At 35.5% G+C, this 13,999-nt stretch overlaps 1 protein-coding gene across 4 annotated transcripts in view; it reads left to right on the top strand.

Moving 5' to 3' along the window:
• anks1b (ankyrin repeat and sterile alpha motif domain containing 1B) overlaps positions 1 to 13,999 on the top strand; it is a 178,652-nt gene that overhangs the window by 85,151 nt on the left and 79,502 nt on the right. For all 4 annotated transcript variants that reach the window (XM_059511230.1, XM_059511228.1, XM_059511227.1 and 1 more), the window contains one exon: positions 11,504 to 11,640. In XM_059511230.1, coding sequence (XP_059367213.1) covers positions 11,504 to 11,640 — 137 coding nt within the window. The remainder of the gene's footprint in view (positions 1 to 11,503; positions 11,641 to 13,999) is intronic.

Raw genomic sequence — 13,999 nt, 5'->3', positions numbered from 1 at the left:
GCAGGACTCTTTTCTCTGCCTGATTATAGTCAACACTGCAGGAAAGCACAGGACCAATCAAAACACTCGCACCGGTATATCCGAGAAAAAATAGAGATGCTTGCACATCACCGTTATGACGGGATAATCACTGTGTTGGGTTGAATGGATTCATGGTCTCCAAGGACAAATTTTTAGAGTGCATTTTGATTTCATGTTGCCTGAGGTTTGCAGTTTTTCTAATTTCTGTCACAGTTGAATACTGTTCAGATAATAAGAGAAGCAGAAATATGTGCTCATAGTTCACCTCTCTAGGTCATATCCTGTGTGAGTCTGTGCAAGAATGTTAACCATGACTTGCAAATAATGACTTGCAAGCCACAAAGCAGTTGTGAAATGTTTGGTAAGACTAAAGCAATATGTGTTTAAAATGAAAAAATCTTCGAGGATAATCATGAAAGCTAACTTTTAAAATCAACAGGCAACAGGAATAAAGGTGGGAAGCTAGTTAGCTGGCTGTGTCATCTAGGTAACCATTTCCACCCAGCTTTTGCAAGCAATATTGTGTTATGTTACACGATCAGACTGACTGTGTGGGATTTGCTGAGGATTTATTAAGTGACGGCTTGTCAAAACAGGATTTGGGTGGAAAGAATCAAGACGAGGCTCAGCATAAGTCCCGTTACAGCTGCTTTGGTGTGTCTTTTCCTGTTTATTTATCTTTTCTGTGTCCCTATCTTCTGTCTGTCCTCTCCTTTTCCTCTTCCTCCTTTTTTTGACTTAAATGAGCAAGTCGTGCTCAATTACGGTCATGTGATGAGCCTAATGTAAGACTTTTTTCCAGTATGTGGCCTCAGATCTACTCTTGTCCAACATTAACATTCTTCAACAAATCATATGTATGTGCTTTCTTTTGATTGTTTATCCAAATATGTAAAAAATAATTAGTGAAATGATGGTGGTGTGAAAGAAGACAAAGTGGGCATAAATATTAACAAATCATTTTTGTTTCAGTACTTTGATGTGGCTGGGTGAGAGATCAGAAACAGCTGCTCTTAAAGCAGCCAAAATAACATAATAACCCAGCTGCTGTGATGTCTGTTAATCAAAGAACAAAAGAAAAAGAGGCAATCAATAGCTTATGTAACCTGGATTCATCTACATTTAATTTTGAACTTAGTGTTGGATAATTTTATTCAATTTCTGTATATGTTCTACTTGCTGAAGGGCACAGGTAAATATGACATTTATTATAATGGGTTTATATGAAGATTGTTTTAAGTTAACTTAAATTAGAAGTTAGTTTTAAAAGATAAATGTAATTGAGAGCTCTCAATTATACTTTGATGTTGAATGACTGCAGTCAATGTTTAATAGAGAAAAAACTATTTCATAGAGACAAAGTCTCTGTATCAGTCATAGTCGCCTTCCATAAAAAATAAAAATAAATAAAAACACCATTAAAAAAAAATATAAAAAATTATCTTTAAGTTTCAACATTAATTTGAAGATTGAATGTGAAATTATTGCAATATAAAAGTTTATTTAAAAATCGTAATGTTAGGTGGGTTTAATCTATCAATTGCTATCAATTAATTTGTTTAATCAATTGACAGCACCAAAAAAAAATTATATGTATATATATATATATATATATATTAGGGCTGCCAGTTTAATGAGTCAATTAATTAGTTATGAAAAAATAACGTGATTTAAATACTTTATTGCATTTTTAACACACTGACTCCGGCCCCAGATCTGTACAGCATCTTACATTTCATACAGTTGACTGTTGACAAATATGATCTATATAAACACAGTTATGGCCTAAAATTCAAGACATTGGGGCACAAAAATCCCCATTAGTTCTTCTCTAATATTTATATTATATGATAATTGATATCACATGAGCAGGGAGAGCTACTGTTTATCACACAAGTGTTGTTTTTGTCACGAAAAGCATGAGTGCAAATGTGATTTCTACAATAGTTCATTAAATAAGAAGTTCATATTTTGTTTTATTTTAAATGCAATATTGTGTGTTTTTGTTCAATTTTGTCAACAAAAATATCACCTACTGTATAAAGTCACAGCAGAATTGTTGTGCGTCTTTGAGCAACATAGCAGTGTTTGAATGAATCCGCGTTTTAAACAAATCATGTAAACCAGTGATTCAAAGGCCCATTCATAGAGACAGCAATTTACTTCATTCCTGAATGAATCAGTTGAATGAATGACTCATAAAGACATTTACTGCCGCCTGCTGGTAGTTTTAGTTTATTTTTTAGAGTATAATTTCATTAATAAAAAAAAAGATATATATATATATATATATATATATTTTCTGTCATCATTTAGTCACCCTCATGTCGTTTCAAACCTGAAAGACTTACTTTCTTTTGTAGAACCAAAAGTAAGTAATTTTTTTTGGTTATAAAGCTGTTTTGGACACCAGGTCACAAGTGACTGTGATTGCATGAACAAAAAGTATTGAGATTAAAATACTGGAATACTGAATCAGTGCTTTGACCAATGTGGTGGGGTAAATGAAGATATGGGCCTAAATTAAATATAAATAAATTCAACGTATATATATAATAAACATAAATTCAATTTATATACATTTTATATATTACTTTATTTAACATAAATACAGAATGTATTTAATTATTGTTTTATTTGATTTACTTTTATATTCACTGGAAGTACCAACTGGTCCAGGCAGAATGTTAAATCCATCAGTTAGTTTGAAATGTACAATATAGTACTAAAAACTCTGGCAGTTGCATCATTAAATTTGGTAGTTGTGCCACCAAAACTGCACATAGTAATATGTTTGGATATCCATATTTCTATGCAGCTGAAGTAATGTCCTGCTAATCTTTCAGCATCTGTGTCTGAAGAGTCTCGGTGTTCCCATGACTCCTACATGCCTCATTTCTCCCTCAGCACCACAGCTCAGAGAGGTTAATGGCTAATGGATGAAAGAGTAAAACACAAGTCAAGTTCATCCCCGGCTTCCTGCCCATTACCAGCAGGGTCAAGCCCCACTGAGCTTACTACTGCATTCACAGATCCACAAAAACAGCTGCGAGCAGTTTTGACCGTCACACTCTTTCCCACCAAGCTCCGTTAGGATCCTTCTTTCTCACATGCACTACTACGATCCCCCCAGCGAGGACTTTGTGTTTTGATCCAACACAAACATTTTTGTTTTAAATGGGACTCTTGACAGACGTCAATAAAGAAAGTACAAATATAAGCATGTGTGCAAGCGACAATCAAGTCTGCTATTTTGTTTCAATTATTAATGCCGCTCAGTTTAGTGGTTCATGAATATTTTGCCATCATTTGCATACTAGAGGAACCAAGCTCGTCAGTATTCATGACACTTGTGTTTGAAGGGAAGAAATGAGCTGCGTGTAGAAGTTTGTGTCTGTGTGGACCCAACTGACTTAATGGTATTTCTGTAATTCATTAGTCTGCTCAGCGTTCACCATGAATACAGAATATCATTTTATCATGTAATTTCAGTGTCATTCTATAAGGCTGACATATGTTGGTTAAAGTACTTGCGTATGAGTGAGGTGAAGTCTGAAATATCCAGCAAAGAGTGTGTCTTATCTCTGAGCCACAGTGGTGGGTTTATTGTGAAACATGCTAAGGTTTCAAATGTGTGCGAAGACAGGAACAAACACCATCAAGAGTGATCTATGATTTTCCAAGGCCTGTTTAAATGGATTTAACACCAATGGTTTCTTTCATTGTCTTTCCCAGATTTGCATTTACCTAACTAACTAAATGAGGACATACCGTAGTCATCTATTGTTTTTATATAAAGCTAATAGTAAGTACAACTTAATTACCCACCCTTAGGTTGTTCTGAATATGCGTGAAATGCAAATATATGTTGTTCCTTTCAACAAGGTGAAATTTTGAAGAATGTCCTGGCTCTATTTAGTATAATGGGAGTGAATGAGGATTGGGACTGTTAAACTCCAGAACAATGTTGCTAGAACTAAACTAAAACTAAAAAATGTTTTTTGATAATTGAAATAAAGATGAAATAAAATATAAATATTAGATGAAAAAACTTAAGAAATTAAAATTAGAAATGTACTAAAATGACTAAAACTAAAGCTGCTATAAAAGTAAATAGAAAATATTTAACTATTTATAAATTAAATATATTAATAAATACTATAATAATATATCAATAATACTAAAATATCACTGATCTTAACGGTTAAAAAATCTGCTAAATAAATTTTGAAAGTGATTCATATAATTTCTGCACTCTGTATCTTCAAGCAAATATAAATACAAGTCATTATTTCTTTAAAATCCCAGCTCTTCTGGGGGCTCACAATTCTGGCTGTTTGTCTCGCAATTGTGGGTTTACATCTTGCAGTTGCAGTTATAAAGTCAGAATTCTGAGAAATAAACTTACAATTCTGACTTTTTCTCAGAATTGTGAGATATACTGTAAACCCCCAATTGAGTTATGAAGTCAGAATTGCTACAAACCCAATTCCAAAAAAGTTGGGACACTGTACAAATTGTGAGTAAAAAAGGAATGGAATAATTTACAAATCTCATAAACTTATGTTTCATTCACAATAGAATATAGATAACATATCAAATGTTGAAAGTAAGACATTTTGAAATTTTGGATTTCATGAGAGCTACACATTCCAAAAAAAGTTGGGACAGGTAGCAATAAGAGTCCGGAAAAGTTAAATGTACATATAAGGAACAGCTGGAGGACCAATTTGCAACTTGTTAGGTCAACTGGGAACATGATTGGGTATAAAAAAAATGCCTCTCAGAGTGGCAGTGTCTCTCAGAAGTCAAGATGGGCAGAGGATCACCAATTCCCCCAATGCTGTGGCGAAAAATAGTGGAGCAATATCAGAAAGGAGTTTCTCAGAGAAAAATTGCAAAGAGTTTGAAGTTATCATCATTTACAGAGATTCAGAGAATCTGGAACAATCTCTGTGCTTAAGGCTCAAGGCCGGAAAACCATACTGGATGCCCGTGATCTTCAGGCCCTTAGACGCCACTGCATCACATACAGGAACGCTACTGTAATGGAAATCACAACATGGGCTCAGGAATACTTCCAGAAAACATTGTCGGTGAACACAATCCAGCGTGCCATTTGCTGCTGCCGGCTAAAACTCTATAGGTCAAAAAAGAAGCCATATCTAAACATGATCCAGAAGCGCAGGTGTTTTCTCTGGGCCAAGGCTCATTTAAAATGGACTGTGACAAAGTGGAAAACTGTTCTGTGGTCAGACAAATCAAAATTTGAAGTTCTTTTTGGAAAACTGGGACGCCATGTCATCCGGACTAAAGACGACAAGCACAACCCAAGTTGTTATCAGCGCTCAGTTCAGAAGCCTGCATCTCTGATGGTATGGGGTTGCATGAGTGCGTGTGGCATGGGCAGCTTACACATCTGGAAAGGCACCATCAATGCTGAAAGGTATATCCAAGTTCTAGAACAACATATGCTCCCATCCAGAAGACCTTGCATCTCTTTCAGGGAAGACCTTGCATTTTCCAACATGACAATGCCAGACCACATACTGCATCAATTACAACATCATGGCTGCGTAGAAGAAGGAAGCGGGTACTGAAATGGCCAGCCTGCAGTCCAGATCTTTCACCCATAGAAAACATTTGCTGCATCATAAAGAGGAAGATGCGACAAAGAAGACCTAAGACAGCTGAGCAACTAGAAGCCTGTATTAGACAAGAATGGGACAACATTCCTATTCCTAAATTTGAGCAACTTGTCTCCTCAGTCGTTTGTCAGTCCCGGACATTTGCAGACTGTTATAAAAAGAAGAGGGGATGCCACACAGTGGTAAGTAAACATGGCCTTGTCCCAACTTTTTTGAAATGTGTTGATGCCATGAAATTTAAAATCAACTTATTTTTCCCTTAAAATGATAAATTTTATCGGTTTAAACATTTGATATGTCATCTATGTTGAATTCTGAATAAAATATTGAATTTGAAACTTCCACATCATTGCATTCTATTTTTATTCACAATTTGTACAGTGTCCCAACATTTTTGGAATTGGGTTTGTAGATAAAAACTTGCATTTCTGACCTTTTTTCTCAGAATTACACAGTACAAACTCGCATTTGTGAGTTATAAAGTATGTATTGCGTGATAAAAACTTCCATTGTGTTTCTTTTTCTCAGAAATGCGAGTGTAAATCTCACAATTTGTACTTTTTTTTCTCAGAATTGCAACATTACTGTATATCTAACAATTCTGACTTTATTTCTCGCAGTTGCATGTTTATACTTGCATAGTTTATATAGTTTTTACCACTATTATAACTTTATAACTCATAATTTCAAGTTTATATCTAATAATTCTGACTTCATTTCTCAGAATTGTTTTTTATTGCTCAAAAATAAAAAAATCAGTGGCAGAAATGGGCTTCCATAACTCTGGATATTAAAATAATTACTTATGTGTTGTTTCAACTTTCAACAAAAAAGTAAGTGATTTAAAATAGTATGTTCAGTTCATTTAACTTTAGTTTACTTAAGTTGGAAACTTAAGTTATCTCAACAAAGTAGAAGTAGTTGTAACTAATTGCAGCAGCCTGAATGAATGGTCTGATTTCACTCACAAACTAAGGCCATCCTTAAAAATATTCTTGTTTGCCGTAACCCGACCGACCCTGTCAATTTAGCACTGACTCAATTTTTTATTTTTTTTTGCTTTTAGTCCGACCGACTTGCCGATTGTAAATTTGCGTTAAGACCGACCAATTTTTTTTTAACTCTTCAAACAACTAATACAAACGCAATAAAATAATATTAATTATATTTAAGTAAGTATTGTAAATATATAAATTGCCTTGGCTTACATACAAATGAAGGCTATCTTCTTTAATAAAAAAAAACCCTTGACGTCATCTGTGTTTACACGGATGTCACACTGTGGCCTGTGCGTTCGCTTCATCTCATACTCTCACTCACTGTCAGAGTCAACGGTTCGCGCTTGGTAATGATGGCTGCGGCTGCAGTAAACTAAATGTTCGTGGTCACTGTTCAAAGTCATACAGGTTCGGGCACCATAATACATCTAAAAAAATTCATTAAAACAGCTCGACACCGCTTTAACTTGGCACGAAGTTCTGGAAAAACTGTGCCCAGATCTTTTCCCATCCCTTCTCCTCTCTAGTCTAAAACCGTGACTGTGTCGACTGTCACTTTATGTTCGAAAATCTATTGTACGAATCAAGCACAAATCAACCAACACAAGTTTCGAAAACGAAAATAAGAAAATGATTTTAACGACCTTTTCTCGGAGCGCGTCCAGGTTTTTTTTTTTTTTTTGAACAGGCGTCACACAGCAACTGCAGCTTCGGACAAACACGCATAACAGCAAATAATACTTCTGCACAATGTTTCTCTTTTTACAACAGAAATGTGAATTCAGCCGGTATTCAGTCTCCTACAGTTTCGGGCTTGAATCGCCAAGGGCTGTCAAAATAGCTGAAAAACTAAATTCTAATTTTTTACTTAAATATGATCAAAATTCGAATTGTGTTCGAATTTTAAATGCATAATTTCAGTTAGGGTGAAGAAAAGCTTTTTGCTTCTCTTCTGAGGGTCAAGATAGCGCATCGAGCAAAATATTACTGCATGTTTATTCAAAGCATTAGAATACATGACTGTGAAAAAAAACATTTAAAATGTTTATTAATTAAGTTGCTTAAAGAACTATAAACAAAACAGCATCATGTATGCATGCATTGTTAAATAAATAAAAAGGGCGGAAAACCAGTCACACAGGATACATTTTTTCATTTAAAAACATGAGATGCAGTGGGATGGGGAACAAAAACCCAACATAAAGTCTCGAGATATTTTTATAAAATTAAATTAATACTTAAATTTTACATGTCTTTCTAAACATGCGGCTCTCTTGTGCGAGACGCGAGTCCAACGGTGTCCCTCTAGAAAATGCGCGAAATATTCATTCTGTGTGAACGGCTTGGTTTCAGTTTTGATGTAAACAAGATCTTCTCCACATTGATGTTCTTTTTTTTTTTAAGTGGCTTCAACTGGATAGGCTAACATAACCTTATAATGCAATGGCACATACATCGCATCGTGCGCGTACACGAGGTGAAAGATGTGAAAGCAGATACTGTGTGTCGAGCTCGTCCGCCTTTGAAAGTTGTGAAGACAGCTGTGCGCGTGGCGAGATGGAATGGAACACGTACCGGGGCTCATAAGGCAGCTTCCTTAATGCACACTTAAAATTCGAATGCACATTCGAATGTGGATTTTTATTTTAAATTCGACGAATATTCGCAAAAAAATTTTTTGACAGCCTAAGAAAATCGCCTATGCGATTTTTTTGTTGTTGTTGAAATTTAATCGTAAACACAGCCATGTTTGAAGCCTGCAGTAAATGTTTTGCATTATGGCAGTCCACTCTGCTTATTGTTTTTCGAAAATGTTGCGCTCCTGTTTGTCATTGTGCACGTAACTTCACGCCAATAAATCATCAGAAATATTGGTCTTTACCAATATATTGAATCTTTACATTCCTCCTGCCTGTTGTCCGTGGATTTACCTATATTTTGTGTTATTTGCCGTATAAAACTTTAGACATGCAAAATCGATTTTACAACATTTTGAACACTCGTCACTCAAATCAAACAGGATTTTTTTTCACAAAAGTAACAACCCAAGAAAGCAAAGTAAACGTTCTCTCATTTGTAGGTTGCATTGATATGTAGCGGTGGATGCAAGTAAAACAGTACCTCATTTTTTTTCTCACCTGAAATTTATGCAATAAACATGTTTTTGACAAAGATTTAAATTTGTTTGTGGTCTATATAGCCTGCATCAAAATGAGGTTTTCAATGATGCGCCCGAAGGCACGGGTTGAAGACCCAGTCAGTGACGTCACGATATGCTGATTTGTTTAAATTCATACCGACGTCATCACATCACAAAAAATTTCTTTTTTTTTTTTTTACATTGAAACTTGAAAAAAAAAATATAGACCGACCTACCGACCCTTTTTTTTTAAAAAATTACTGTTACTGCAAACCAAAATATTTTTAAGGATGGCCTAATTGTTCTGCTACTTGACTCTCCGAATCAACAATCTGTCTACAACTCACTGGAGAGGAAGATGTTCAGTGAATGATGACTTAAATTTAGAATGAGGTACCAATCTATAATTTGAACTAATTTTCTAATATATTTATTGTGCTTTTTGATCATTTTTGAATGTGGAATGCTCTGATTTTACATTGAGTATTCAAAATGTTCCTTTTGTGTTCAGTAGACGGAAATTATAAAAGGTTGCAATGACCCTGATGATAAAGGTGATTAAATGAATATAAATCTTTTTTTTATTTTCTTCTTCCATTTTATTTGTCAGATTAAGATTTAAGATTTTTTCCCCAGTTTTGGGGACTGTTGTATACCTAAGTAAACATATGTGCATGCTTGGATTTGATGTGTTTTATTGCCTAATTACCCACTTGTTTACTGTTATGGTGGAATACAGGGGAAAATTATGCTTTTCGCCTTAAGTCTCTAGTGTTTTGACTATGGCAAATCTTGTTGCTCATCTCCTTCCTTTTAGTTGGCAATCAACTGATTTAAAAAACATGCAGCTTGGATTTGTCTCTGATTTTGTCCTCATGGATGCTGTAGGGCTTATTGACTCACTTGATAGTCACTTGTTTAAAGCTAACTTAATCATGCCATACTGTTTTCTGCATTCCTTCATGCAGGACTGGAGAAACAGAGATTGCATTTAAAGGGATGAAGTTACCATTTTTGAACAGAATGGCTTTCAAACAGTATTAGCTGTGTGTGATTGATGGAAAAGGTTTTTCTCAGTAATTTGGTGGAGGAGTAGGATGTAGCCCACTCTTCACCTTGTTATTCTCTCTTTCTTTCTCTTTACCTCTGTTTCATCCCTCATTCACAGAGAGTGATACCACTCTAGGGAAATCTGCTCAGATGATAATGTACAGTACACATGCTATTTTCAGATTATGTCTCTTGAAACCAAAACGCACATAGACAGACACACACAGCATGTTGTACTGATCTGAGGGATGAGATCTTGTTACCAACATTGTTAATTATAATTATATTAATAGTTGTTTTCTCATAGGATTGAGAACAATACAAAATAATTTATGACTTTGTACAAGGCATGCTTCCCTTAAAAAGTACAATAGTGGTACCATGGTACAGTAATGGTGTCCGATGGTAAAACCATTGAACTGAATGTTTGCCATATTCATGCATCATGGTATTTGTAAGGTAATTCAATAATATCATGTAACTATGCTAGTACATCTCTAAAAACTATAACATTATTGTGTTTTGTTAGTCATCTATCACCAAAAAGATGTCACCAAAGAATCTTAAATCTGTTTGTAATCATTATTTACCACTTGTAAAAGCATTAGTTTGGTTTTGTTGGTATTTGTTGGTGCTAGTTGGAATTTATTGGTATCTGATGGAGTCTGTTTGTGTTGACTGGAGTTTAAAAGTGTCTGATGGAGTTTGTTGGTGTCTGATGAAGTGTGTTGGTGTTGGATGGATTGTATTGATATCTGATGGATTTAGTTTGTGTTGGTTGGAGTTTATTGGTTTCTGATGGAGTTTGCTGGTGTCTGATGAAGTATGTTGGTTTGTGTTGGTTAGATTTTATTGCTATCTGATGGAGTATGTTGGTTTTGTAGGAGTTGATTACTATCTGATGGAGTTTGTTGTGTTGGTTGGAGTTTATTGGTATCTGATTTAGTTTGTTGGTTTCTGTTGGTGTTGGTTGGAGTTTATTGCCATCTAATGGAGTATGTTGGTTTTAGTTGGAGTTTATTTCTATCTGATGGTGATTCTTGTGTTTGCTGCTTTATTCTATGTGGATTCTTATTTAAAATGCTGGAACTTTATTTGTCTACCTTGTCTTCAGTCTATGCATTAATCACACGTTTGCACAGTTTGTTGAGTTTTTCAGCAGTATGAATTAGCCTTATGGAGCACACACAGATAACAATGTTAGAGCAAAGTCTGTTTTTTACAAAGTATGGGGTGAGTGAAAATTATTTTCTATGGTAAATGACACTGACAAAAGCTGACATATTAATAAAACCTTTCACCTCTGTGTGTCACACTGGATTTTAGAGTGTTAAAAGTAATGGTGCAAAGGCTCTGCGTTAAATGCTCAGTGTTCAGCCATTTCATTAGCATTGAAGGTCCCCTTCAGACCTTTTTCCAGCTATTGCTGGAAGTGATTTCATTGAATTTCTACATCTCTTTCCAAAAGCCCTTTTGCTTCCCATAAGTACCGCTTCTAGCCAGTGACTTTAGAATCAATGGCAGTAATACATTTGGCTGCCCAGTTCTGTCCTAGAGGTCTCTTCAGGCTCATTGTTTTTAATGTATAAATCATGTGGGTTTTAATTTCAGTGTATCTCAATCGCTCTGTTTTTGTCTCACCGAAGGCCACTTCTCACATGTGTCGGTCAGTGATGCTGAGCTAGGTAACCATGGTGATGATTCTACAGGCCTGACTCCTGACTGCTCACCTCCTTCACCTGATACTGCCCTGAGGAACATTGAGAGAGTCATCCGCCCCCAGGTACACACACGCACGCGCACGCAGGAACACACATGCACACCAAGTCTATTATGTTATTCTGCTCTCAAGGTTAATGGTGCTCTTTTAGATAAAACATAGTCGGGCATTAACTATCGCAGCATCTGTGTGTGGGAGTCACACACACACAAGAGCAGTACTGTCTTACATCTATGCTAAGATACTGAGCATTCTTCATCTTAATTATATGGCTATTATAAATATGCACATGCCCAACGGGTGGATTCTCTTCATGCTTTGATATGCAATTGTCCCAAGCCGCCCTCATTTTCACTCTTTCTTCAAACTTGAGTGTTTTTATTTGATTAGCATCAGTTACAGTATAGTAAGATCAAGCTTTAGTGTTCCCAAAAAGTGCTTAGACAATTAAACACGCATCCTTAAAAGCATATGAAAGTAATTGCATTATTAAACCAAGTGGCATTCATTAACAAATAATAATTAGAGAAGCACACTTCGCAAAATATTAATATTTTATTATAAAAATGTATATTAATTCTAAATTGCATTCATTATAAATTATTATAAATGTAAATTGTTGTACATTTGTACATTATTTGTAATTAAACATTACAAAACGTACATTGTAAAGTTGTCAATAAAACATAATTTTAGTAATATTAATTGTTATTTATAATTCTAAATGGCAAAATATACAATAAAAAAAAATTCTACTCTAAAATGTCACATTTAATTTAACGTGTTACTTGCAGTTTATTTGTAATTATTTTGGAAATTTGCAAGCAAGTTCTAATTGAAAATTCTTCCTGCAACAGATTTTTCACTGAGATAATTCACTAACAATATGCCAAAATTCATGAGCATAAAATAAATGATATGGATATATCATGTAACAGCACAAATACCCGCTGAAAAACTGCTGAATAAAGTTTACATGGCACAGTTGTCTTTATCCATTTCATCAGCATTCGATGAATTACTGTTGCCAGGATTGCTAAAAAATGTTCAGAAAAAATATATATATATTTTTTTTTACTCAATTCTGTTTACTGCCTGCTTTCTGTGTTTGGCAATAGTGGCACGCTTATTTATGAGAGTAGCACTGACCTTTGCAAATTAGGCTCTATCTAGTGCTATTATCAGTGCAGATAGGGCCTGATTAAACTGGACTGAAGGTGGTTATTGAATAAATAAAACCAATTGGGACCAGATAATACCACTCAGAATAGTCAAATTAGTTCTGAGAAAAGCTCTAGCATCATTTGTTTACAGTTGCCACTTGGTTAGATATTTTATATTTAATGCTGGTGAAATTCATATGTTTGTTACTGTGGCTTAGGTTATCTGTTTGAGGCAACTGTGTATGATGTTGTCTCTTTTCTGCAAAGTCTCTTTCTCTCTGTTGGTTTCTTGCTCTGTGTTTGTGAATTATTATTCTCTTAGAAGAGTGTGAATGGGCCCTTTTTTCATCCCCGTCAGAGTGCTCAGTGCATTCTATCAGAGTCATGTTTGTCCTCTTTTCAGTCAACCACAATCCCTCGTTTATCTGCGCTGGCCCTCTTTTGGGCAATGTTGCCTGCATGCTGAGCGCCCACAGGATTAAAAAGAGACACAACTGTGCACGTTCTCCCCCACTGTCTTCAACAACAAACTCCAGAATGCTCCAGTTGGGCACATGACAATCCTAAATATTGATTTCATTATTTTCTTCATTTCAAACTGCGCTTTAGTGCTGATAAGTGCAGTCTAACTTCAACTGGTGGAGAATATGTCACATGTGATTCTCTCTTTCTTATTTTATGCTTTTTATTTGTCATTATCTTTTCTGCAAAAAACTTCGAAATAATGGTAATCTACAACCAGATGGTCATTATCGCAAAATAGAGCCCGCCGCCAAGCTATGTATGCAAATGTACCAAATTAAATCTGATTTCCAATAAATGTGGGTTACAAAACCTGTTGCGCTACATGGCGTTAAAACTCTGTATGCATGACACAGCACTCTGTATTAGTGGTAGCTAAATCATCACCCGGCACTCATGATCACTAAAGTGGGCTTCCATCAGAGCTGACGAGGACTCCGGCACACTGATGGGCCAATTAAGCTCCTCATTTGCTCTATGCACAATCGGAGAGGAGTCTAGTCTTGTATGCTAATCATAAGCTATATGGCCCATTTAGGTGTGCCTCTGGTTCCCCTAGTAGAAAAGAAGAGACTGATGAGGGATCATTTGCCTCTAGCTGCATTAAAATCTCAACACAAAGGCACCAGTGATGAAGTGTCTGTTCATAAGGAGAAGTCACCCAGGGGTTAATAACCAGAGATTGTAACTGAAAAGTTGTAGGTTCAAACCCCAAAAGGGCTGGCCATTGAGCTGTC

The sequence above is a fragment of the Carassius carassius genome, chromosome 26 (genome assembly GCF_963082965.1).
Source record: "Carassius carassius chromosome 26, fCarCar2.1, whole genome shotgun sequence".
Classification (NCBI taxonomy): domain Eukaryota; kingdom Metazoa; phylum Chordata; class Actinopteri; order Cypriniformes; family Cyprinidae; genus Carassius; species Carassius carassius.
The sequence above is the reverse complement of the archived record's forward strand: the minus strand, read 5'-3'. Positions and strand labels throughout refer to the sequence as shown.